This window comes from Scyliorhinus canicula, chromosome 8, assembly GCF_902713615.1.
Source record: "Scyliorhinus canicula chromosome 8, sScyCan1.1, whole genome shotgun sequence".
NCBI classification, from domain to species: Eukaryota; Metazoa; Chordata; class Chondrichthyes; order Carcharhiniformes; family Scyliorhinidae; genus Scyliorhinus; species Scyliorhinus canicula.
Window position 1 is genome coordinate 136,948,090 of NC_052153.1, and position 25,146 is coordinate 136,973,235.

The following is a 25,146-nucleotide window of genomic DNA, read 5'->3' on the forward strand; positions in this document are numbered from 1 at the left end:
ATTCTGCATTGCTCCTTGTCCTTTTCCATAGCCAACTCCTAAACCTCATGATAGAATAATCATTATTCCCTAAATGTTCCCCTACTAACACTTGATTCATTTGGCCCACTTCATTCCCAAGAACCAGGTCTAGCAATGCTTTGTTTCTTGTTTGACCTGGAAACAAATTGCTGCAGAAAATTCTCCCGTCAGAAATCTTCCTATCTCCGCCCTTTACACTACTAATATCCCAGCCAATATTTGGACAAATAGAATCTTCCATTAGAACTACTCTATAATTCTTGCCCTTGTCTATAATTTCCTACCAACTTTGTTCCTTTACACCTTTTCCACTAGTTTGTCGTATACAGACTACAGTGAGCAATATATTTGCACCTTTCTTATTCCTTCACCCTAGCCAAATAGATTCTGTCCTTGACATCGCTGGGATATCCTCTCTCTTCAGCACTGCAATGTCCTCCTTAAATCAATATTGCCACACCTCTTCCACACCTCACCACAGTAATCTGTTTAAGAAGGGTAGCAGGGATAATCCAGGGAATTATAGACCTGTGAGCTTGACGTCAGTGGTAGGCAAACTGTTGGAGAAGATACTGAGGGAAAGGATCTATTCACATTTGGAAGAAAATAGACTTATCAGTGATAGGCAGCATGGTTTTGTGCAGGGAACGTCATGTCTTACAAACCTAATAGAATTCTTCGAGGAAGTGACAAAGTTAATTGATGAGTGAAGGGCTGTAGATGTCATATACATGGACTTCAGTAAGGCGTTTGATAAAATTTCCCATGGCAGGTTGATGGAAAAAGTGAAGTTGTATGGGGTTCAGGGTGTACTAGCTAGATGGATAATGAACTGGCTGGGCAACAGGAGACAGAGAGTAGTGGTGGAAGGGAGTGTCTCAAAATGGAGAAAGGTGACTAGTGGTGTTCCACAGGGATCCTTACTCGGACCACTGTTGTTTGTAATATACATAAATGATCTGGAGGAAGGTATAGGTGGTCTGATTAGCAAGTTTGCAGATGATACTAAGATTAGTGGAGTTGCAGATAGCGAGGATGACTGTCAGAGAATACAGCAAAATATAGATAGATTGGAGAGTTGGGCAGAGAAATGGCAGATGAAGTTCAATCTAGGCAAATGCGAGGTGATGCATTTTGGAAGATCTAATTCAAGAGCGGACTATACGGTCAATGGAAGAGTCCTGGGGAAAATTGATGTACAGAGAGATTTGGGAGTTCAGGTCCATTGTACCCTGAAGGTGGCAACGCAGGTCGATAGAGTGGTCAAGAAGGCATACAGCATGCTTGCCTTCATTGGACGGGGTATTGAGTCCAAGAGTCGGCAGGTCATGTTACATATGTTGTATATGACTTTGGTTAGGCCACATTTGGAATACTGCGTGCAGTTCTGGTCGCCACATTGCCAGAAGGATGTGGATGCTTTAGAGAGGGTGCAGAGGAGGTTCACCAGGATGTTGCCTGGTATGGAGGGTGCTAGCTATGAAGAAAGGTTGAGTAGATTAGGATTGTTTTCGTTGGAAAGACGGAGGTTGAGGGGGGACCTGATTGAGGTCTACAAAATTATGAGAGGTACTAACAGGGTGGATAACAACAAGCTTTTTCCAAGAGTGGGGGTGTCAATTACAAGGGGTCACGATTTCAAGGTGAGAGGGGGAAGGTTTAAGGGAGATGTGCGTGGGAAGTATTTTACGCAGAGGGTGGTGGGTGCCTGGAACGCTTTGCCAGCGGAGGTGGTAGAGGCAGGCACGATAGCATCATTTAAGATGCATCTATACAGATATATGAACGGGCGGGGAACAGGGAAGTAGATCCTTGGAAAATAGGCGACAGGTTTAGATAAAGGATCTGGATCGGCGCAGGCTGGGAGGGCCGAAGGGCCTGTTCCTGTGATGTAATTTTCTTTGTTCTTTGTTCTTCCATTCCTATCTTTCCTGAACATATCCAGGAATATTTAATTTATCAAGTCCTGCTTTTCTTTGAGGGTGGCCTCTGCTATTGCCACAACAACATAGTTTCAGGTGGATCTCCGTATTTGCAACGTATTGATCTTATTTCTCATTCCATGTGTTCACATACATGCACAGTAATCTTAATTTAGACTTTATTACTTTCCCTCTTCTGCTAAACCAACCCAACTATTTCCAAATCGTATACAGCCTGTCTTTCCCAACACTCTTTGCACCTTTCCCTCTTTGTATTACCTCCTGGATTCCACACTCCTGCCAAGTTGATTTAAACCCTCACCAACAGCACGAGCAAATTGCCCCAAAAGAAAATCGGTCCCAGCTTTTATAACTTGGTTACAATCTTCTGTGCTACTGAGTTTCCCATCAGTATATCACTGTGCAAAAGCACCAACCTGACATCAGGCACTTTCCCACAGAAAGGGAAATAAAACAAGACAGTCACCTTTCCAGGTGCTCTTGCATTGCTGCAAACGTCTGATTCAGGGCAGCGTTGACGAAGCGCTGGACATAGGTAGCTGTCTCAATTGGCCATAATTTCTGAAGAGTTGGAGGAAAGAAGGAACATTTTTCATCCTCCATTGAAGAAGCAGTATTGCCACTGCAGTTCCACACTCCTGTTCTCTACCTCTTTGTACCAGTAGGGAGAAGAATGACCAGTGGTTAAGTTAAGGAGTATTCTGGTATAAGTTTACATTGATATTCCTGGTGGTCCAAAACTGATTTATTTTCTTATTGGTGATATTGGCCTCCCCGTATTTTTATTATTATTATTATTATTCATAAACAAAATAGTGATCACTTAACTACTTGTTGAAATTAAGGCAGCTATATAGCATTTCAAAATTGAACATGCAAACTGCCAATGCTTAAAATAAAATAAAAATAACTAACTAAATTCCATTTATCTATGGCAATCAAACAAAAACAATAATGATGGTTGTCAAACAGTGTGAGGACACAACCAAAATATCAGCTACACTGTTTCGGGTTAGATGAATAATTCAATATTAGTATGTAAACGTGGTTACAAAAATGTACATATGCATACATTCAACATCAATATCCAAAACAATTGGTGAATTAGTGTTCTGCTGTCACTTTTGAGCAAGTTATTTCTCCATTGGGTTAATTGAATGGGCTTTTAAATTTTAAAAAGAAAATTTGAGCATGTCTATCTTTTACTCCCTAATACTCTGACATTGTTACCCCCAGCACCCCCTCCCCATGCCAGTAAAGCACCTGGTTCAAAAGGGTAGCCACTGATGTGCAGTCTTGGTAATCCTGGTCTGTGAAGAGCCAGTAAACGATTCAAGTTGACTAATCTGCATTATCCTGTGATTGCAGCCACATTCAGGCAGAGATGGTCACACTGCCTGTGCAATTCCTGTGGTTGGGCACTCAAGTTGTCCGATTTGGCCCCAATGAAGCAACACTCATTCCATTCATTTCTTTGAGGGAGATGTTCCATATTTTGCAACAACACATACTAATCAAATAATAACACAAATATATTAAATTCTTGATACAATAGAAAGCTGAGACTGAGTTTGTTGAGGGAAAAAGAGGCTGTGGTTATTAAACTCATTTTAAATAGTTTAACTACTATGACATTAAATTATAAAAGTAGAAAATAAGTTGTTAAACTCCAGGCAGTACATAGAGCATAGAACCGTACAGCACAGTACAGGCCCTTCAGTCCACGATGTTGTGCCGACCATTTATCCTAATCCAAGATCAACCTAACCTACAGCCCTTCAATTTACTGCTGTCCATGTGCCTGTCCAAGAGTCGCTTAAATGTCCCGAATGACTCTGACTCCACCACCTCTGCTGACAGTGCATTCCACACACCCACCACTCTCTGTGTAAAGAACCTACCTCTGACATCTCCCCTATACCTTCCTCCAATCACCTTAAAATTATGTCCCCCTGTGACAGCCATTTCCACCCTGGGGAAAAGTCTCTGGCTATCCACTCTATCCATGCCTCCCATCACCTTGTACACCTCTATCAAGTCACCTCTCCACCTTCTTCGCTCTAGTGAGAGAAGCCCTAGCTCCCTCAACCTTTCTTCATAAGACATGCCCTCCAGTCCAGGCAGCATCCTGGTAAATCTCCTCTGTACCATCTCCAGTAGGATGCACCTATTGATGTGAACAAGCATAAACCTTTAAAGGTAACGTAGGACATTTAATTCCTTCTGAAAAATAAATATAAAAGAAAAACATAGGGATTTCTCCCAATGTTATGGCCAATGTTTATCCTCATTTAAACCAGCAGTTTTCTCAGGTAGTTTTCGCGTTGCTAATTATGGGGCTTTGCAGTGTGCAAATTGGCTGTCACATTTATCTACATTATAAAGTGACATTAAAAATGCTTCACTGGCTGTGTCAGACAGTATATAAATACAAGTTTGTTCTTTCTTTCACTACAAGATGGTTAAATTCCCCTTCCTGCATTCACTGCCTTCCATTGACTAACACCGATGATCAGAATGTACATTGGTGAAGATGCCCCAGTATGTGGTCCTTGATATTTAGAAGACCAGCCTATATGTGCAAGTTCTAAATACATGTTTTTATAATGTTATATTCCAATCTGAAATAAATGTACATTTGTCATCACATGGGATACATATTCTAATACATTGAAAACTTTGCCTTTGTCATGGAATGCTTTGTGCTGCAGGAGCCTAAAAACGCTGTGCAAATTAATCCAATGAGACAAAATCAAAGCTAGATTACCCTTTACTAAAGTTGTTCAGCAGATTCAATATACTCAGCGTGCAGTCATTAATTCAATGGTGCCCCCCCTCACCTGACCTAGAATTGGATTCGTTGCATGAAATTTCTTTATGGCAAAAGGGAATCTAAATTACAGATCTTGATAAAAGCCACAAATTTTGGCCAATGTCTCACATGCTAGGGTTTGCTCGATGAGCTTCAATATTTGTTATATCTCTACTCAATTGATGGGTAGACCTAAAATTACTTGGTTGATTTGAAAAATTACTTTGCTGTCGTTAAACTTCACTAACTTGAAAATACTGCAATTCTGGCACTAATAATCCAAGGTTTAGTTAAAAAAATTACAATTGATAGCCACCTTTCCAGGGCTTCTATCTTGGGTGAACAGTAAACTAAATTTTCATGCCCATCTGATTGTTTTTCAAGCAGCAAAGATTCAACAGGCTCACTGTCTTCTTGACATTGGTACTGATATGGGGAGTGTTTTTTATTTCTCCTGAGGTATAGTCGAGCGATTAAAATGTATTCTCCAAAAGCATGAGGAACAATATATTGTGTAATATTAAAATAGAGAACTAAGAGAAAACTACAATAATTTAAATAATCAATCCTGAAAATATTTCTGAAAATAAATAACAATGCATCAATGATATGGGATTTCTCAGGAGTCTTCTTGGAACTTATATTTTAGTGTACTTTCTCCATTACGGATGCAGCCCTACGTGCTATTGCAAATAAAGCAATTGAAAGGAAGACAGGAGCCAGAGGACTGAAATCAATCATGGTATGTTCATTTTTACCAGGCTTTGTGCAACTCTTGAAGATTGTAATTGCATTTTGAAAGTTATCCTTAAAATATTTCAGACACACGGTCCAAACCAGCCATTACACTCGTAGTTTCATGGCCAATCAGCCAAGGAGAAAATCCAAAATTTTACTCCTGAATTTTGTTGTAGTTAGCTCACTGGACTGCAAGCTTCAGGCAGCACGGTAGCACAAGTGGCTAGCACTGTGGCTTCACAGCTCCAGGGTCCAGGTTCGATTCCCCATTGGGTCACTGTCTGTGCGGAGTCTGCATGATCTCCTTGTGTCTGCATGGGTTTCCTTCCGGGTGCTCCGGTTTCCTCCCACAGTCCAAAGACGTGCAGGTTAGATGGATTGGCATTGCTAAATTGCCCATAATGGGGTTACTGGGTTGAGGGGATGGACTGGAGGAGGCATGTGCTTGAGTGGGGTGCTCTTTCCAAGGGCCGGTGCAGACTCGATGGGCCGAATGGCCTCCTTCTGCACTGTAAATTATATGATTATATATATGAGTACAATAGCAGTGGCCATGCAGCTGCGCACACCACTAACAGCCCACTGTGAACCTCGAGCCACAGGTTGTATAGGTGTCCCCCAGGCCACCCCCCACCCCACACCCCCTAGGTGCCCTCTGGCCCCAGCCGACCCATCATCTGTATGGGTGCGCCCCAGCACAACCAGTGCCACCTTATTGACTGGGATGGCATGTGTGAGTAGTTTAATGCGTATATGCGGCTGCAGCTTGTCAGCCTCCTGAGTGTCAATCACGAACCCAGCGAATTCCACACCGTTCTTCATTGGAATCACTTGCGTTCCACGTGATGCAGGTGCTAGCCCCTCTACAGTTGCTGAATCAACCCAAGTTCAGCGGCAGTTTTGGTGTTGTGAAGATGATGAACCCTGCGTTGGGGTCAACACTTAGTCTGAGAAATGGAGAATCCTGCCCCATGTCTTTACACCAGCATTCAGCAGCAGAATGCCCTGGCTTTTCACACTGGTAACATGTAAGGACCTAGGCGTCCTTGGGTTGATTCAGTGGATATTTTGTCCACCATAGTGAATGAACCCAATTACTGGAATTCTCTTCCAGCTAGCTCCATAGAAACTGATTTCAGTGGCTTTCTGCAGAGTGAGATCACACTCGGTTAACAGACGTTTTTGTGTCTCTTCGCTGCGTGGACCACAAACAAGTCTGTCACGAATGGTGTTATTAAGCATGTTTCTAAATTCACAATATTCTGTAAGTCTTTTAAGCACTATAATAAATAGTGCGTGATGCGCTATTAATTGCACACAAAGACTCAAATCGGTACAAGAGAGGCTTTATTACCGTGAGATTTTTCTCCTTCGACTGCAGCTGGTAGAATGGCAGCTCAGGAGAACTCATGAATATTTATACTGCTCCCTGTTGGCAGAGCTAGCCGGCAGGGGCTACCGACGAACCTGTAATACAGGTACTGCTGTACATCCCCTAATACAGGCACACACATATTTACACCGTGGTGGATCACCACAGTGCGATTGACTCTCCACCTCCTCTCGGTTTCTTTTGTGAAATCAAAGTGTTCAGCAATCACCAGGGATTTAGGTGAAAATTGTGCTTGCAGAATTTACACAATTTGCTTATATATTTAATGCCTGGTTTATCAGGTTGCACAAGACTGCAGAAAAGCTTAAGTTTTGTCCTCCCGCTCACGAAGGTGGGCACCATAATAACTGATGCGACCATCAATTCACTCAGAGACTCGAGTCGAAGTAAACAGTGGTTTTAATCAGTTTACAACTTTGCCTGCCTGCGACTGATACATTACTGAAGGCGGTCCCACAGGTCAGCTCCTCTTATACTTCCTATATGGGGCGGAGCCATGGGCGGAGCCCATACATGCTCCCCATCTTCACCTGTGGGTGAAGCCACACAGTGGCCCTTTGATTGAGCCCACAGGGTTAATGGCATGGCATAATGCAACACAGTATACTGGTGAATTGCTAGTGCTTATACATTCACCACAATAACTTCATCTATTTTGGTTGCTAGAACAAAATAATCAAAACGCTCTGTATAAGAATTCCACTGCTCTACATTCTCATCAAAAGCTCCAACAATGCCGAAGGCTACCGCCGTTGTTACTCATGCAGGTTTCCGGTATGCGTATTTTGCAACCATGTTGCCAGCAGCTACTTCGGTTTTCCTATTTACAAAAGGAATTAATTTGAACTTTGGTCTGTTGTTTACTACAGCCAGCACTAGGATTGTTTTTGTCCATTACCCTCGTTACCGGTTTTTGTTGTGTATTTGCAGAATGACAGTCACGAACACTCGATAAACTGAACATAACTTTATTGTGGTGTAGTCTCTCTCATCCTTATTGCTTCTCTGTTCCCCCTCTATGTTACATTACATCACTTCCTTGTATACAGTACTACAGCAGGGCTCTACGGTGAGCCAAAGGGGCAAAGATATAACAAGCAGTCTTGCAACACTGAATGGGAATCTCCGTTCCCGTCCATAGTGGGACCCGTTGTTAGCAACAACGGACAATTTGGCATTCAGTCAAACTTCATTCACTTTCAGCGGCACGGGAAAATCCCAGCCGCGAGCAATGACAGAAAACTTTGGCCACTATGTCTGAGAGACTGACAAAAGTATGGATTGATCAGGGATAATCCGCATGCTTTTGTTGGGGGAAGATCATGTCTTACTAAACTAAAATAATTTTTTAAAGAAATAACAAGGTGGATCGATGAGGGCCGTGCAGCGGATGTTATCTACATGGATTTCAATAAGACATTGACAAGGTCTCACATGGCAGACTGATCAAAAAAGTGAGATCTCATTGGTACAGGGGAAGATGGCAGGTTCGATCCAAAATTGACTCAGTGACAGGAAACAAAGTATAATGGTAAATGGACATTTATGTGAATGGAAAACGGTCCCCAATGATGATCCTCAGGGCTCGTGTTATGATTTAGACTTAAATGTGGGAGGCATTTGAATGGGAAATTTGCAGATGACAACAAAAATTGGCCATGATATTGATATTGAAGAGGATACTTTTTGACTTCAGAATGATATCAATGGTTTGGTTGACTGGGCAGAGAAGTAGCAAATGGAATTCAATCCGGAAAAGTATGAGGTAATGAATTTCGGGAGGGCAAATAAAGCAAGGGAATACTCAATAAATGGGAAGATATTGAGAGTGGTCGAGGAAGTGAGAGACCTTGGAGTACATGTCCACAAGTCCTACAAGGTGGCAGTACAGGTGGACAAGGCGGTCAATAAAGATCTGTTTCCCCTAGTTGAGAGGTCAGTTCGCAGAGGGCATAACGTCTGGAATTCACTGCCTAAGTTGGTGGTTGAGACCGAAACGCTCAGCTCATTTAAAAGGTACCAGAATTTGCATCTGAAGTGATGTAACTGACCACGGACCAGATACTGGAAAGTGGGATTAAAATGAGTGATGAGATCCTTTTTTTCCCCTTTTTTGGCCAGTGGGAATGCAATGGATGGAATGGCTTCTTTCTGCACCGTAACGTTTCTGTGGTTCTATGCTTTTAACCAGCGAGCATATGAAAATAATGGGCTGAGCCTCCATTATTGCTTTCCTTTCAGTCTATGATAAATTTAATCTAGTCCAGGCAATTTATCCACTTTCAATTATGCTAACTTCCTTAACATTTCCTCTCTCACCCTATTTATGCCATCCAGTAATTCACACTCCTCTTCCTTAACTACAATATCTGCATCAACCTCCTCTTTTGTAAAGATGCAAGTATTCATTCAGAACCATGCCCACATCCTTCACCTCCACAAAAAAGTTACCTTTTTTGTCTCTTATTAGTCCCACTTTGTCCTTAGTTATCCTCTTGCTCTTTATGGAACAGCTTGGGGTTTTCCTTAATTTTACTTGTCAACATTTTTTCATGTCCTCTCTTTGGTTTCTCTAATGTCCTTTTTAATTTTGTCCCTGCACCTTCCATACTTCTCTAGGCTTTCTGCCTTACTAGGTTCTCAGTATCTGCCAGAATAGATATCATAATAGAGTTGGTGAGAAATTGTCTCTGTTTCTTGGCCAGCTAAAATGCATCCTCATTCAGCGACTTACATAAGTAAACCAACACCAATAATATAGAAATGAGTGATCCAGACCAATCTTACCCTGTACCTGATTGAGGAGATTTTGATAAATTCAGAATTTTCCATGATCACTCATTTTTTCCAACTTTTGTGTTGGGGCTACTTAATATTTATTTCAATAATCTACAAAAAGATAAATTTAAGTGAATTAATGTAAAGCCACTAATGTAATGTACAATAAAACAGAACATGCTGGAAATGGTTAGCAGGCGTTGCAGCATTTGTGGAAGGAGAAACAGAGTTAACATTTCAGTTCTCTCCAAGGTAGAGCAGAGTACTTTCTAAATGAAAAGAGGTTAGTTACAGTGGATGTCCAAAGAGACTAGTAAAATCACAGAGTCTGTATCACTATGCCGCTCTGTGGTACTGCGTATTGATGCTATTACATCAGTACTGCTGCAATCACAGGACCATCGTTTGATGAGTAAGCAGTCCATGCTCCACACCCTGATATCACGTTACTGCTGAGAGGGCAGGAAGGCTGCCCCTAGAATATTGCATCACTCACCATATTCATTCATATCACGGGTGAGGTTAGAAACTCTATGAAGAAAAGAGGGACATAAGCTGTGTCCTGCTCCATGGTCCACTGACCTGAAGCACTGACCATATGTTGTGTTTCAATATTGTTGTTTGCAGATAATGTACTTCCATATCGATGTCTATGTTCTCCAGCATACAAGTATAATTACTTGACTATATGAAATGAAAATGAAATGAAATAAAAATCGCTTATTGTCACAAGTAGGCTTCAAATGAAGTTACTGTGAAAAGCCCTAAGTCGCCACATTCCAGCACCAGTTCGGGGAGGCTGGTACGGGAATTGAACCTTGCTGCTGGCCTTGGTCTGCTTTAAAAGCCAGCTATTTAGCCCTGTGCTAAACCAGCCCCTCATACCCTTTGAAAATGATAAAAGTCCAGCTAAAAGTTACATTTTTGAAGGATAATGTTTTCTGCTTTTATTTCAGGAACATTTACTGCTGGAACCGATGTATGAGATTCCTAATTCAGGTATCATTGCTCTTCGTGTAGATAAGGATGTCGTTGATGGTAAGAAGGATCCACAATATGTTAGGTAAGCTTCTGTACGTACCATTTAGATTGTTGTGAATATTAAACATTTCACTGTTGAGGAACTAGATATGCAAGCTAAAAATCAGAAAATTTAATTTGTATGACCGCTGCCTCACAGGGCTGAGGACATGGGTTCAATCATGGTCCTAGGTCACTGTCCATGTGGAGTTTGCACATTCTCCCCGTGTCTGCGTGAGTCTTGCCCCATAACCCAACAAAATGTGCAGGGTAGGTGAATTGGCCACGCAAAATTGCCCCTTAATTGGAAAAAAGAATTGGGTATTCTAAATTTTTTTAAAAATGTACCTGGACTGTAATTACTGCAGAATCACTGTCAAAATAGTCAGAACACTAGCTTCTCGGACAATTCTGGTCTGTATTTTTTTACATATTATAAGGTATATTTTGTTCTATTTATGAAGTTAAAGAGAACTTATCTTACTCTGTTATTGTAGATCAGTGGCAGCTTGCTAACATAATTTTCTTCAACATTATACAAAGAAAGAAACATATGCTGCCTCCACTATTGCACTTGTATGACTGCACTTCAGATTTTAACTGACAATACATTCTTTGTTAATGTACAATGCCCTCAATTATCCTAGCTTGTAAATCAAGTCTGAAGAATATTGCCATGTGTCTATAAACTGAAAACAACTTTTCTGTTTTAAAGTGTGTGTTTTCTTAGCTTCTAGTTTACATTGCTGTGTGAACTGAATTACAATGGTTGCTTCTCACAGGGAACCACCAAATGCACGTGACAACCGCAAGTTAAGCAGCCAGGATCATGGCTGGATGGAAATAATTGACACCAATAAATGATCAGTCAAATACTGCTGGGGTACAAAGTGAAACAGGCTTTTTAGAAGATAAGCTGACTCAAGTAAAGCATTCTCATTTGTGATCAATAAATGGAAGAAGTTTGCACATGTAGGCTCTTCTCAACTTATTCATTTCCTGTGATAGGGGTGGTGGGGGATGGGTGTTGTTGAGTGACAACTCTATATTGTACAATTCTGCAGAAAATAATATTTCGACATTTAACGCTTTTCTTTAATAACCCCCGCCCTAGTGTAATAAACCAAAATGTTAAAATGTCTAAACAAAGGTTTAAAATAAAATGTTAATACCATACCTTTGTAAATATTGAATTTATTCATTTGTCAGACTGACTAAATAGTGTTCAAGAATGTAAAACAAATGAGTTATGCCTGTACATTGTAAACATGAATAAGTGAAATTTATTTCTGTTTATTTTTGTACCTTTGTCACTCTTTGTACAGAAACAGTTCTGCATCATGGGCAGTCTCAAACTACGGAGCCTACCTGGAAAGTATTTTCTAATCTGCATGTCTTAAATTTGTATTAAAATATATCATTGTATAACATATGTGAGATAACTATGACAAAAATAACATAGTTCTTTCTTCCCTCAAATGGTTCTCAGTGTTTGTTTTCTTAAAGAAAAGGTCCTGGGCCCATGTTCCACTGTTGAAAGGGGCAGATCTTATGGCTCTGCACGACCATCAGGAGAGAACCCCTCTTAACTCATAGAATAGCAGATGGACTGGGCCTCAAATGGGCACTGCAGAAATCCTCACTGCAGCGCATTTGAAAAAGTGATTACCTTTCTCTTGGATAGCCATAGGTCATTTATTAAAGCCTAAAATAGAGCTTGTGCCAACTTTTAGTTGCTGGCTGTTCTGCTGGCCTTATTAAGACATAATTGATCAAAAATACACCTTCAAATGGAAGAGGGAGTGGACAGTCACATACATACTGACTAGAATTTGCAGCACCAGGAAAACAGAAACAAAAACAACTCATGTTAACATATCAGGCACGATTTAGCAGAAAGTTTTGTGTCATTTCAGGCAGATTTAACTGGGAGTTTCTCTCCCGCTCTGTTGGCGAGTTCCCCACCGCTATCTAACCATACTTTGTCACTTTTCTGGGCCCTGGGGAGTTTCTCTCAGGGCTAGCCCACACTTTGGACTCGATCGAAATGCCACACTATGCCCAAAAAGCAGCATGCCGTGGTGCAATATGGCCGATAGAAGCCGGGAAACCCACTCCCAGGTTCTACCCAACTCATAACGCCTCGCGAGATATAATGTGAGACTTTGCGATGTAAATCCCACCCATTGTGGGCGGGATCACTTCTTATCAAATCTGCATATTAGAGTGAGACAGCTAGAAATCTAAATAAATCACGCCCACTGGCTGTCCTTTGTCTAACTTCCTTGTTATCTCCTCAAAGAATTGTCACAGATATGCCAGGCTTGACCTCCCTTTGACGAAGCCGTGCTGACTCAGCCCTATTTTACCATGCACTTCCAAATACTCTGCAACCTCATCCTTAATAATGGACTCTAAAATCTTACCAACGACCAAAGTCAGGCTAACCAGCCTATAATTTCCCATTTCTGTCTCCCTCCCTTCTTAAACAATGGTGTAGGGGTGTTATATTACCAAATCCTGTTCATCCATCACCTCTGTCCTCACTGACCGACATTGGTTCCTGGTAGGCAATGCCTCTATTTTAAAATTATTTTCATTGTTTTCAAACTTTTGATTGTCTTGCTCCTCCCTGTTTCTATAAACTTCTATACATTTCTGCACTTCTCCAAATCTTACCCTTTGTGCATCTCTAATTTTAATTAATCCATCATTTGTTGAATCCAAAATTCAACTGAATTGGATTTTGTTTATTGTCACGTGTACCAAGGTACAGTGAAAACTATTTTTCTGCGAGCAGCTCAACAGATAATTCAGAACATGAAAAGAAAAGGAAATAAAAGAAACTACATAATAGGGCAACACAAGGTACACAATGTAACTCCATAACACTGGCATCGGGTGAAGCATACAGGGGTGTAGTGTCAATGAGGTCAGTCCATAAGAGGGTCGTTTAGGAACTGCCGAAGTCCTAAACCAGTGATTCTCAAACGGTGGGTCCCAATCCCAACTGCGATGGTAGAAACAAGGAATGAGGCTGCAAGCTCCCCCTTCTCCAAGTTGACGCCTCACACTGACACCGAAGCCCAGCTGTACCCGGGCCTGCCCTTGCCCGGCTCATGCCTCGGTCTCTCTCTATCTCGCTCTGTGAGTAGTATCATTGTGATTTACAATTTCTTGCTGCTATATTGAGCTGCTAAATAAGTTTGACAAATAGTTATTTGGTAGTACAGAATGTGAGTATGGCTGAAAAAAGAGATGCTGTCAAACCTTTCATCTTGCACTCACCAGGACAGGTACACAAGTTCACTCAACAGTAAAGGGAACAGAAATTTAGACTGTACGAGAAGAGTGTGCTGATTGATTGGCAAGCAGTCTCTGATTGGTGAATGTGTTTCCACAGAGAATGCTGTATAGAACAGTTAACTTCTTTTTCAAATTCAAACCAGAAGGGCCAACTCTGGTCAAGGCATTGCCATAGAGATTGAAGCAGAGAATGACTGTCCCCCAAGGATTTATTTAGTTGGAACAGGCATAAGGCATGGTCTTGCGCCTTCTGTCTGCAAAGGACAAGGCCCTGTGTGTCAATATATTTGGCTTCTGGCATGCAAATTACTGTGGATGCTGGAATCTGAAACAAAAGTAGAAAATACTGGACAATCTCAGCATGTCTGACACATCTGTAGAGAGAGAATGGAGTTAATATTCCAATTCTGGATGGCTCTTTGTCAAAGCTGGACAGATCTGGAAATAGGATCACATTTATACCATTGTGGGGTGGGAGGGTACGGGCATGGAGCAGTGGGGTTGGATAAAGGGCCAATGAAGCCCAGCACAAACTGGAGGAACAGCACCTCATCTTCTGATTAGGCGCGTTACTGTAGTGATATGCATAAGCAATTGTACATGTAAACATGTTTGACCTCCGACCACGAGGTGGCAGGCAAGTTATACCATGTGACACTGCAACCTGGGGTAGTCTGTAGAAGTTGTCATGGTTAGTTTGTGATTGTTCCAGTTTGTTAGTATTAGTTTCCAACCCACAGCTTGTTATACAATAATAAATTTGACTAGTCTAGAACTAGATGTTCTTTGGTGCACTGACTCAATTACTATCACGCACTAGAACATAACAGTTACAGCCTTCCAGACTTAACATTGAGTTCAACAACTTCAGACTGTGAACTCTCTCCTCCACCTTCACCCCATTTTTATTTTGATCAATTTATTTTCATTTCTTCCATCGATCTGTTTTTCCTCACCATTGTCCCCACTCCCCACCCACCCTACTAGGGCCATCTATTCCCTGTTGCTAGTTGCCCTTTGACATACTGTTTACCTTTGTTCTGCCATTTACACATTCTCATTTCTTTATGCATCATTATCAGCACCCTTCTTAAACTTAATCAGCCCTAATTCCATTCCCTTCCATTTGTCCTTCTATCCACAACATCTTTGTCAATCTCCACCTATCACTGGCACAGGATGTTGATTGTGGGGAATTCAGTGATGGTAATGATGTTGAATGATTAGATCCTCTCTTGTAAATGGCCATTGCTTGGCACTTGTGTAGTATGAATGTAACTTGCCACTTGTAAGCCCAAGTCTGGATATTGTCCAAGTGTTGCCGCATTTGGACATAGACTGCTTCATTACCCGAGGAGTCGCGAATCGTGCTGAACATTGTGCAGTCATCCGCTAACATTCCCACTTCTGACCTTATGATGGAAGGGAGGTCATTAATGAAGCAACGGAAGACAAAGGAAGATGGTTGGGCATAGGACACTACCCTGAGGAACTCCTGCAGTGATGCAATCTGACTTGTCAGATTGAGGACCACTGATGCAGCTTGCTCTGCGAACTGTACTGGTCGTATTATCCCGAGGCCATTCAACCACGAGATTTCCGACTCTACTTTCGCAATAAAAGAGTTATGGGACTGGTTGAGCCATGAAATATTTTGGTAAGGCGTCGGGATCCACATAGATCTTGGCTTTCGCTCCTTTTATTTTACCGAGGCCCTCTCGGAATACTTTGGGGTATTTGTTAATAACCTCACACAATCCCTCGATCCCTAATTTAAAAACTACCAGCCAGTATTGTTGGATCTTCTGGAGCCAATCCCTGCCCATGAGACTAGGCCCTGACCCTCCCACGGCTATCAGTGGGAGTCGTGCCGACTGGTGTCCGTAAGCTATCGGGGTTGTGGTCGTCCCCATAATATTAACTGTTCTCCCATGTATGTAGCTAGTCTGTCCCTGGTGTCCTTTAGGTTTAAAGGCAGAATGCCCGTTCAGAGATGCTGGAATGTCTGTTTCCCAATGATGGAGACAGCAGCTCTCATATCCACCTCCAGCTCTAAGGAATGACTGTTGACAAGCAGCCTTATCCTTATTGAGGCGACCCTGGTAGTGACAATGCAGTTTAACTGCATCATTTTGTCCTCTGAGAGCCGGTATACTTGCAAGGCATGTGCCTGAGGTGGTTTTGGCTTCTGGCCTGGGTGGCATGTGTACTGCTGATTCTGGTAGCCTTACCTAGAGTCATAGATGTCTATAGCATGGAAACAGGCCCTTCGGCCCAGCTTTTCCATCCCTCCCAGTTTCTATCACTAAGATAGTCCCACTTACCCGCATTGGGTCCATATCCCTCTAAACCCACCCTCCCATGTAACGGTCTAACTTTTTTTAAAGGAAACAATTGTACCCACCTCTACCATTGCCTCTGGCAGCTCATTCCAGATGCTCACCACTCTGTGTGAAACAATTTTACCTCCGGTCTCTTTTCTATCTCTCCCCTCTCGCCTTAAACCTATGCCCTCCAGTTCTAGACTCCTCTACCTTTGGGAAAAGATGTTGACTATCCACTCTATCTATGCTCCATCATTATTTTATAGACCTGTATAAGATCACCCCTAAGCCTCCTTCGCTCCAGGGAAAAAAATCCCAGCCTATCCAGCCTCTCCTTATAACTCAGACCATCAAGTCCTGGTAGCATCTTTGTAAATCTCTTCTGCATTCTTTCTAGTTTAACAATATACTTTCTATAATAGGGTGACCAGAAATGAACAGAGTATTCCATGTGTGATCTAACCAATGTCTTGTACAGCTTCAATAAGATGTTCCAACTCCTGTATTCAATATTCTGACCAATAAAACCTAGCATGCTGAATGCCTTCTTCACCACCCTGTCCACCTGCGACTCCATCTTCAAGGAGCTATGAACTTAGATCTCTTTGTCTGTAACTCTCCCCAACTTCCTACCATTAACTGAGTAGGTCCTGCCCTGATTTGATCTACCAAAATGCATCACCTCACATTTATCCAAATTAAACTCCATCTGCCATTCATCGGCCCACTGGCCCAATTGGTCAAGATCCTGTTGCAATCTTATATAACCTTCCTCACTATCAACAATGCCACCAATTTTGGTGTCATCTGCAAACGTACTAACCATGTTTCCTATATTCTCATCAAAATCATTCAAATATATATAACAAATATCAGCACCGATCCCTGAGGCACACCGCTGGTCACAGGCCTCCAATTTGAAAAACAACCTCCCACAACCACCCTTTGGCTTCGGTCGCCAAGCCAATTTCATATCCAATTGGCTACCTCACCCTGGATTCTGTGAGGTTTAACCTTTTGCAACAACCTACCATGGGGTACCTTGTTAAAGGCCTTGCTAAAGTCCATGTAGACAACACCGACTGCACTGCCCTCATCTAACTTTTACCCTCCAAAATACTCAATCAAATTCGTGAGACATGGCTTTCCCTTTACAAAGCTGACTTTGCCTTATTAACCCTTGCCTGTCTAGATGCCTGTAGATCCTGTCCCTCAGAATACCTTCTAACAATTTACCCACTACAGAAGCAAGGCTAACTAGTCTGTAGTTCCCAGGCTTATCCCTACAGCCCATCTTAAACAAGGACACAACATTTGCTCCCCTCCAATCTTCACCTCTCCTGTGGCTGTCGATGATTCAAATATCACAGCTAAGGGGCCGACAATTTCCTCCCCAGCCTCCCACAACGTCCTGGGATACATTTCTTCAGGTGCTGGAGATTTATCCATCTTGATGCGCTTTAATACCTCCAGCACCTCCTTCTCTGTAATATGTACACTCCTCAAGACATCACATTTTATTTCCCCAATTTCCCTAACATTCGTGCCATTCTCAACAGCAAATACTGACGAGATATATTCATTTCGGATCTTTCCCATCCCTTGTGGATCATCTCATAGATGTCCTTGTTTATCCTTAAGAGGCCCTACCCTCTTCCTAGTCACCCTTTTATCCTTTATGTATCTGTGAAACCTCTTTGGATTTTCCTTTGCCTTATTTGCCAAGACAATCTCATGTCCCCTTTTGCCCTCCTGATTTCTCTCTTAACTCTCCTCCGACAAGCCCTATACTCTTCAAGGGATCCTCTTGATCCCAGCTGCAGGTCATCTGCCTCCTTCTTCCTTTTGACCATGGCCTCAATATCCCGAGTCATTCAAGGTTCCCTACTTCTATCAGCCTTACCCTTCACTCTAAGAGGAATGTGCTCACCCTGAATGCTAGTTACCTTTTTGAAAGCCTCCTACTTACCAGCTGTCCCCTTGCCTGCAAACAGGCACCCCCAATCAACTTTTTCAAAGTTCCTGCCTAGTACCCTCGAAATTGGCCTTGCTCCAATTTAGAATTTGAACCTTTGGGCCAGAACTATCATTTTCCATTGCTATCTTAAAACTAATGGAATTATGGTCACTGATCCCAAAGTGATCCCTCAATAATACGTCCGTCACCTGCCATTCCTTATTCCCCAAGTGGACGTCAGGTTTTTCCCCTCTCTAGTCGGGCCATCCAGATATTGAATGAGGAATTCTTCCTGAATACACTCGACAAATTTCTCTCCATCCAAACCCCTATGGCTATGGCTGCCCCAGTCAATGTTGGGAAAGTTAAAGGGCAGAATTCTCCGACCCCCCGCAGGGTCACGGAATCGCCGGGGGCCGGTGTAAATCCTGCCCCCGCCGTGGCCGGACTTCTCCGCCACCCGGGAATCGGCGGGAGCGGGAATCGTGCAGCGCTGATCGGCGGGCCCCCCGCGACGATTCTCCGGCCTACGATGGGCCGAAGTCCCGCCGCTGACAGGCCTCTCCTGCCGGCGGGAATTGGAGCACCTCTGTTGCCGGTGGGAGTGGCGGCGCGAGCGGGCCCCTGGGGTCCTGGGGGGGGGGGGGGGGGGGGGGGGGTGCCCCCACGGTGGCCTGGCCCGCTAGGGGGTGCCCCCACGGTGGCCTGGCCCGCTATCAGGGCCCACCGATCGGCGGGCAGGCCAGTGCCGTGGGGGCACTCTTTTTCTTCCGTCGCTGCCACGACTTCCACCATGGCGGATGCGGAAGACACACTCCTACCGTGCATGCGCCGGTGGTGACGTCAGCGGCCGCTGACGCACCGGCGCATGCGCGAACCGGCGAAGCCCTGACGCCGGGCGACGGGCGTCAAAGACCCTTGGCGCTGACCACTCCGGCGCGGGCCTAGCTCCTAAAGATGCGGAGAATTCCACACCTTTGGGGAGGCCCGACGCCGGAGTGGTTGACGCCACTCCACTACGCCGGGCCCCCCTGCCCCGCCGGGTAGGGGAGAATCCCGGCCAAAGTCTCCAACTATTACCACTCTATTTTTCCGGCAGCTATCTGTAATCTCTTTACATAATTGCTCTTCAATATCCCACTGAGTATTTGGGGGCATATAGTATAGTCTTATCAAAGTGATCTCACCCTTCTTATTTTTCAGTTCTACCCATATAGACCTGGGTCATGCCCTTCAACTTCACCTACAGCAACCCTATGGCTGACACCTTTGATCCCCTGGAGAGGTTTGCCGGGTACTTCTGGGAATCCTGGCGTTTTTTTAAATGCCAGGATACCCTGTCGGAATGTTGGGTTGATGGTGGGCGAGGCATGTGGGTGCCTTCCGTGAATATGCTGTCTCTATGCGAGGGCACTCCACCCAACCTGAGAATGCTATTATCCGTCATCCTTTGAAGTTCTTGCATCTCTTTCTCGGCAATCTCCGGGGACAAAGCTATTTTGATATCCTTTTTGAGGCCTAGGCTGGTCTCTGCTCACTCAACATGGGAACTCATATTCTATGAAGCCCACATAGAGATCAATCAGTGATCCCCATGGTATTTGTGAGGGGAAAACAAATGCCAATTCCATTATGCTGGCGCTGTGATATCAAATGACTATCTTTGTCAATGATCCTGCTCTCTTTGTTCTACTGCCTTATTCTATAATACCGGCAAACTTGCACTTTCCTTTTGACTTTCACTTTGAACTGTAGGAAGAAGTTGGATGAAAGGAGTATCTCCTGCTCTCTCTCTCTTTGTCAGATTTCCTTTCAAGCAAATGATCTGCATGACACTGACAGCCTCTCTAATCTTCACTCGGTGTGTGAATACACCTTGTCTCTTTATGACAGCTGGAATCACATACTTTTCCTTACCTTAGTGTTTTTTACCAAGCAGCGCTGAACTATTTACGTTTCAGAAATAAAAACAGAAAGTGTTGAAAAGAATGAGCAGATTTGGAAGTATCTGTGAAGCGGGAGAAATAGAGTTAGTATTTCAGGTCTGTGATAGAGTTTTTCCAGCATTGTTTGTTTTTGTTTCAGGTTTTCAGCATCCGCAATATTCTGCTTTGCTCTAAGTTTCATGACTACTGTATCACGACTCCAGAATCTCATTAATTTCAGCATGTTCTCAGTTGGCTGGACAGTTGGTTTGTGATGCAGAATGTGGCCAACTGCACGGATGCAATTCCTGTACTGGCTGAAGTTAATAATGAATGCCCGCCTTCTCAAACTTGCCCGTCACCAGAGATGTGGTGATCCTCAGGTTAAATCACCACCAGTCAGCTCTCCCCAAAGAGGAAAGCAGCCTTTGGTTATCTGGGACTATGGTGACTTTTATTCCATAGTACTGGAGTCTTACTCCTTAGTACCGTGGCAGCACGGTAGCACAGTGATTAGCACTGTGGCTTCATAGCGCCAGGGTCCCAGGTTTGATTCCCAGCTTGGGTCACTGTCTGTGCGAAGTCTGCACGTTCTCCCGTGTCTGCGTGAGTTTCCTCCGGGTGCTCCGGTTTCCTCCCACTAGTCCCTAAAGACGTGCTTGATGTGTTGGGTAGGCTGGGTCTATGTGGACTGCGTTTGATGCAGTGTAGAGAGAGAGACAGGCTTCCAACACTTGATGAGATGTAACACGGTTTTATTTAACATCTAACTATATTACATGATTAACTGTGGGTTGACACTATGCTGACTTGACTGGAGACCTGAGGCTAGCCTGACCAGATTAACTGACTACCACATGGTGTTTGCACTGGCTGCTGCTCACGAGCTCTGACTGTCTCAGAGGCTGGATCCTGAGAGAGCGGGAAAACTGGTGCCCTCTGGCTTTATAGTGGTCGTGTCCTATCTGGTGATTGGCTGCTGTGTTCTGTGTGCTCACTGGTGATCATGTGTGTCAATCACTGCCTGTCTGCACTCCACCATATACATGGATGTATATTATGACAGTGCTGTTTGTTAACTTTGGAAATTCTGAATTATTCCTCTGTGTACCCGAACAGGCGCCGGAATGTGGTGACTAGGGGCTTTTCACAGTAACTTCATTGCAATGTAATCTTACTTGTTACAATAAAGATTATTATTGTTATTATTATCTTGCAGGCAACTGCTTAGACACAACATCAAAAGCATCTAGCCCCATCATGGTGAGGAAAACATTTATTTGATCCTGATTTTCTATTTATTTGTTTTCAGTAAAATGTATAACTGTTATTCGTAAGTACACTAGTCCTCTTTGTCAGGGTTAACTCCCACCCCCATTGCCCCAAATATGCTTTTGGTACCAATTGTTCAATTACATACAAATATGTCACAATATTCTTCACTTAATTTTTCAAATGAAATGTAAAATAAAATTCCATCCCAGCCTTGTCGCTATCTTTCTGATGTATGGCACTGAGTAAGACCAACACATGCTCAGCTGCAGAAAGCCAGTCTTGACACAGCTTATTTTACACCTCCCCAACAGAGGGGGCAGCAGAAAGCGCAATACAGTGTGACGGGGCAGGTGCAGAGAGAGGGCTCTCAACAATGTGTGTGGGGCAGGGGGGAGAGGGGATTATTATGTGTGTGTGTTGTGGGTTTGGGACTGAAAGCTGCATGAGAATTTTAAAAGTTTATTTGTCTCATTTCACATTAAAATCAATTATGCCAGAATGGTTATGAAGGCACCTTGATGTGATATTGCTACAGATCAGTAATGCTGAACTCAAATGCGAACTTCAATGTTGTCCACTGCATCCTAGCCATGAACTCTCAGGTGACGTACGGGACCAGGGAGTACATATTATAATAATATATTTACAGGCACAGATTTTTAGATTTGTATAATGTATTATATGTTGATGTATAATAATTAACGATTTAATTAATAACCAAATTACAATGGAAGATTCACAACTTACTTTGATCGTTGATACAGCTGCAACAGTGTCTATTATCTTTAATAATTATGTACTAATGTTGCTACGATGCTCTATTGCTGTTTTGTTTTTGTTGGCATCTAGGGTAACATCAATTTTCAAGTGTTAAAATTAGGCCACATTGGAGGATAATCTGGTAAACTCTGCCTTAAACTCTGGAATTCCCTCCAGAAACCTCTGCCCCTTACAAGCAGCACAGTGGCAAACACTGCCACAGCACAGGGACTCGGGTGCAATTCTAGCGTTGGGTGATTGTGCGGAGTTTGCATGTTCTACCGTGTTTGGGTTCTCCGGCTTTCTCCAATATTCCAAAGATGTGCAGGTTAGGTGGATTGGCTATGATCAATGTGTGGGATTGCGGGGATAGGGCAGGGGAATGGGCCTCGGTAGAGTGCTTTTTCAGAGAGTTGGTGCAGAGTGGATGAACCAAATGGCCCCTTCCTGCACTGTAGGGATCTATGGATCTCTTTCTCTCCTTTAATATACTCTTTAAAATCTAACTCTTTAGCCAAGCTGTGTTAATGATCTTTAAATGTCGCTCAGTGTCAAATTGTGTTTGGTAACGCTGTGCAGAGCGTGCATGGTTGCTTCTTCCCTTTTCAAGGTGCTGTCAAAATGCAAGGACTTGTTTCCACACTTTGATGGTGTGTGACAGGTGAGAGAGTGAGCCCGCCTCTGCTCTGTTTTGATTGGATGGGCCGGTGGGCAGTATGGATTGGTTAAGGCGGCTGTCACTCCGGGTTGTTGTTGTAGTGTGACGATGCTGTTGGGCACGACTGAGAATAACCAGGAGGATGCTAATTGGGATTGGTTCTGGTGGGAGGAGGTGTCGAACGGATTATATTTGATCCGTGAGCGCTTCTTCGATCCAAACAAACGGGCCAACATCTGGCTGGTGCAGGGCTCGCTCCGGGACCTGGTGATAGACGCAGGCCTGGGCCTGAGGGACCTGCGCCGTTACCTGGAATCGACCGGCCTCATTGGCACCAAGGCGGTCATGGCCGTGGCCACTCACATCCACTTCGAGCACTCGGGAGGTTTGCACCACTTCGACAGAGTGGCAGTGCACAGAGCCGAGGCCAGGGCCTTGATACGGGGCAACAACTTCGAAACAGCCACTTGGCTGTATGATTCGGAGATTACAAGGACCCCACAGAGGGGATGGAAAGCCAAACATTATAGAGTAAAAGCTGTGCAACCTAGCCGGATACTAGACCATGGTAAACGTTTCATAATTGTAATGGTGTGCTCATGACTAATCCAAGCCCTTGTATTGACCAGGGAGGTTACAGGTTTTATTTTGAATTCATCCTGAGCTGTAGGTTTTAGTTAACCACAGTATTCATGATGTCACTTTTCAAAAAGTGCTTTGCATTTGATCGCTGCTCTGTGCCCTAAAGTGTATTTAGATTAGTACTGGGTAAGGACAGGGTCTGATTCAGAGGCCGTGATACCTGTGATAAAATGGGATGGTCATTCTGTCAAAGTTCATACATGAATGATAGAGATAGAGAAATACAGCACAGAACAGGCTCTTCGGCCCACGATGTTGTGCCGAACTTTTGTCCTAGGTTAATCGTAGAATTTTGGACACTAAGGGCAATTTTTCATGGCCGATCCACCCGACCTGCACATCTTTGGACTGTGGGAGGAAACCGGAGTACCCGGAGGAAACCCACGCACACACGTGGAGGATGTGCAGACTCCACGCAGACAGTGACCCAAGTCGAAATCGAACTTGGGACCCTGGAGCTGTGAAGCAATTGTGCTATCCACAATGCTACCGTGCTGCCTTTAAGAAGAAGTTAATCTACACTCCGTTATTCTACCCTAATCCATGTATCTATCCAATAGCCGCTTGAAGGTCCCTAACGTTTCCGACTCAACTACTTCCACAGGCAGTGCATTCCATGCCCCCACTACTCTCTGGGTAAAGAACCTACCTCTGACATCCCCTCTATATCTTCCACCATTTATCTTAAAGTTATGCCCCTTGTAATGGTGTGTTCCACCTGGGGAAAAAGTCTCTGACTGTCTACTCTACCTATTCCCCTGATCATCTTGTAAACCTCTATCAAGTCGCCTCTCATCCTTCTCCGTTCTAATGAGAAAAGGCCTAGCACCCTCCACCTTTCCTCGTATGACCCACTCTCCATTCCAGGCAACATCCTGGTGAATCTCCTTTGCACCTTTTTCAAAGCTTCCACATCGTTCCTAAAATGAGGCGACCAGAACTGCACACAGTACTCCAAATGTGGCCTGACCAAGGATTTGTACAGCTGCATCATCATCTCACGGCTCTTAAATTCAGTCCCTCTGCTAATGAACGCTAGCACACCATAGGCCTTCTTCACAGCTCTATCCACTTTGCCAAGAACCCTACCGTTAACCCTGTATTCCGCATTCATATTTGTCCTTCCAAAATGGACAACCTCACACTTGTCAGGGTTAAACTCCATCTGCCACTTCTCAGCCCAGCTCTGCATCCTATCTGTCTCTTTGAAGCCGACAACAGCCCTCCTCACTATCCACGACTCCACCAATCTTCGTATCATCTGCAAATTTACTGATCCACCCTTCAACTCCCTCATCCAAGTCATTAATGAAAATCACAAACAGCAGAGGACCCAGAACTGATCCCTGTGGTACACCACTGATAACTGGGCTCCTGGCTGAATATTTGCCATCCACCGCCACTCTCTGTCTTCTATCGGTTAGCCAGTTTGTTATCCAACTGGCCAAATTTCCCACTATCCCATGCCTCCTTACTTTCTGCACAAGCCTACAATGAGGAACCTTATCAAATGCCTTACTAAAATCCATGTACACTACATCCACTGCTTTACCTTCATCCACATGCTTGGTCACCTCCTCAAAGAAGTCAATAAG

At 43.6% G+C, this 25,146-nt stretch overlaps 2 protein-coding genes across 6 annotated transcripts in view; both read left to right on the plus strand.

Annotated features, from left to right (window-relative positions):
• The window catches only part of LOC119970525 (ATP-dependent Clp protease ATP-binding subunit clpX-like, mitochondrial), a 92,155-nt gene extending 80,475 nt beyond the window's left edge, over positions 1–11,680 (plus strand). For 4 of the 5 annotated variants that reach the window (XM_038805293.1, XM_038805297.1, XM_038805294.1 and 1 more), the window contains 3 exons: positions 5,426–5,518; positions 10,642–10,748; positions 11,488–11,680. In XM_038805293.1, the coding sequence (XP_038661221.1) occupies positions 5,426–5,518; positions 10,642–10,748; positions 11,488–11,569 (282 nt within the window). In that variant the 3' untranslated portion in view covers positions 11,570–11,680. Of the gene's footprint in view, positions 1–5,425; positions 5,519–10,641; positions 10,753–11,487 lie in introns of those variants that run through there. The other variant, XM_038805295.1, reaches the window with a different exon arrangement.
• An 11,337-nt stretch (positions 11,681–23,017) lies between these two features.
• mblac2 (metallo-beta-lactamase domain containing 2) overlaps positions 23,018–25,146 on the plus strand; it is a 37,995-nt gene continuing 35,866 nt past the window's right edge. The window contains exon 1 of the mRNA XM_038805298.1: positions 23,018–23,477. Within this exon, the coding sequence (XP_038661226.1) occupies positions 23,018–23,477 (460 nt within the window). The remainder of the gene's footprint in view (positions 23,478–25,146) is intronic.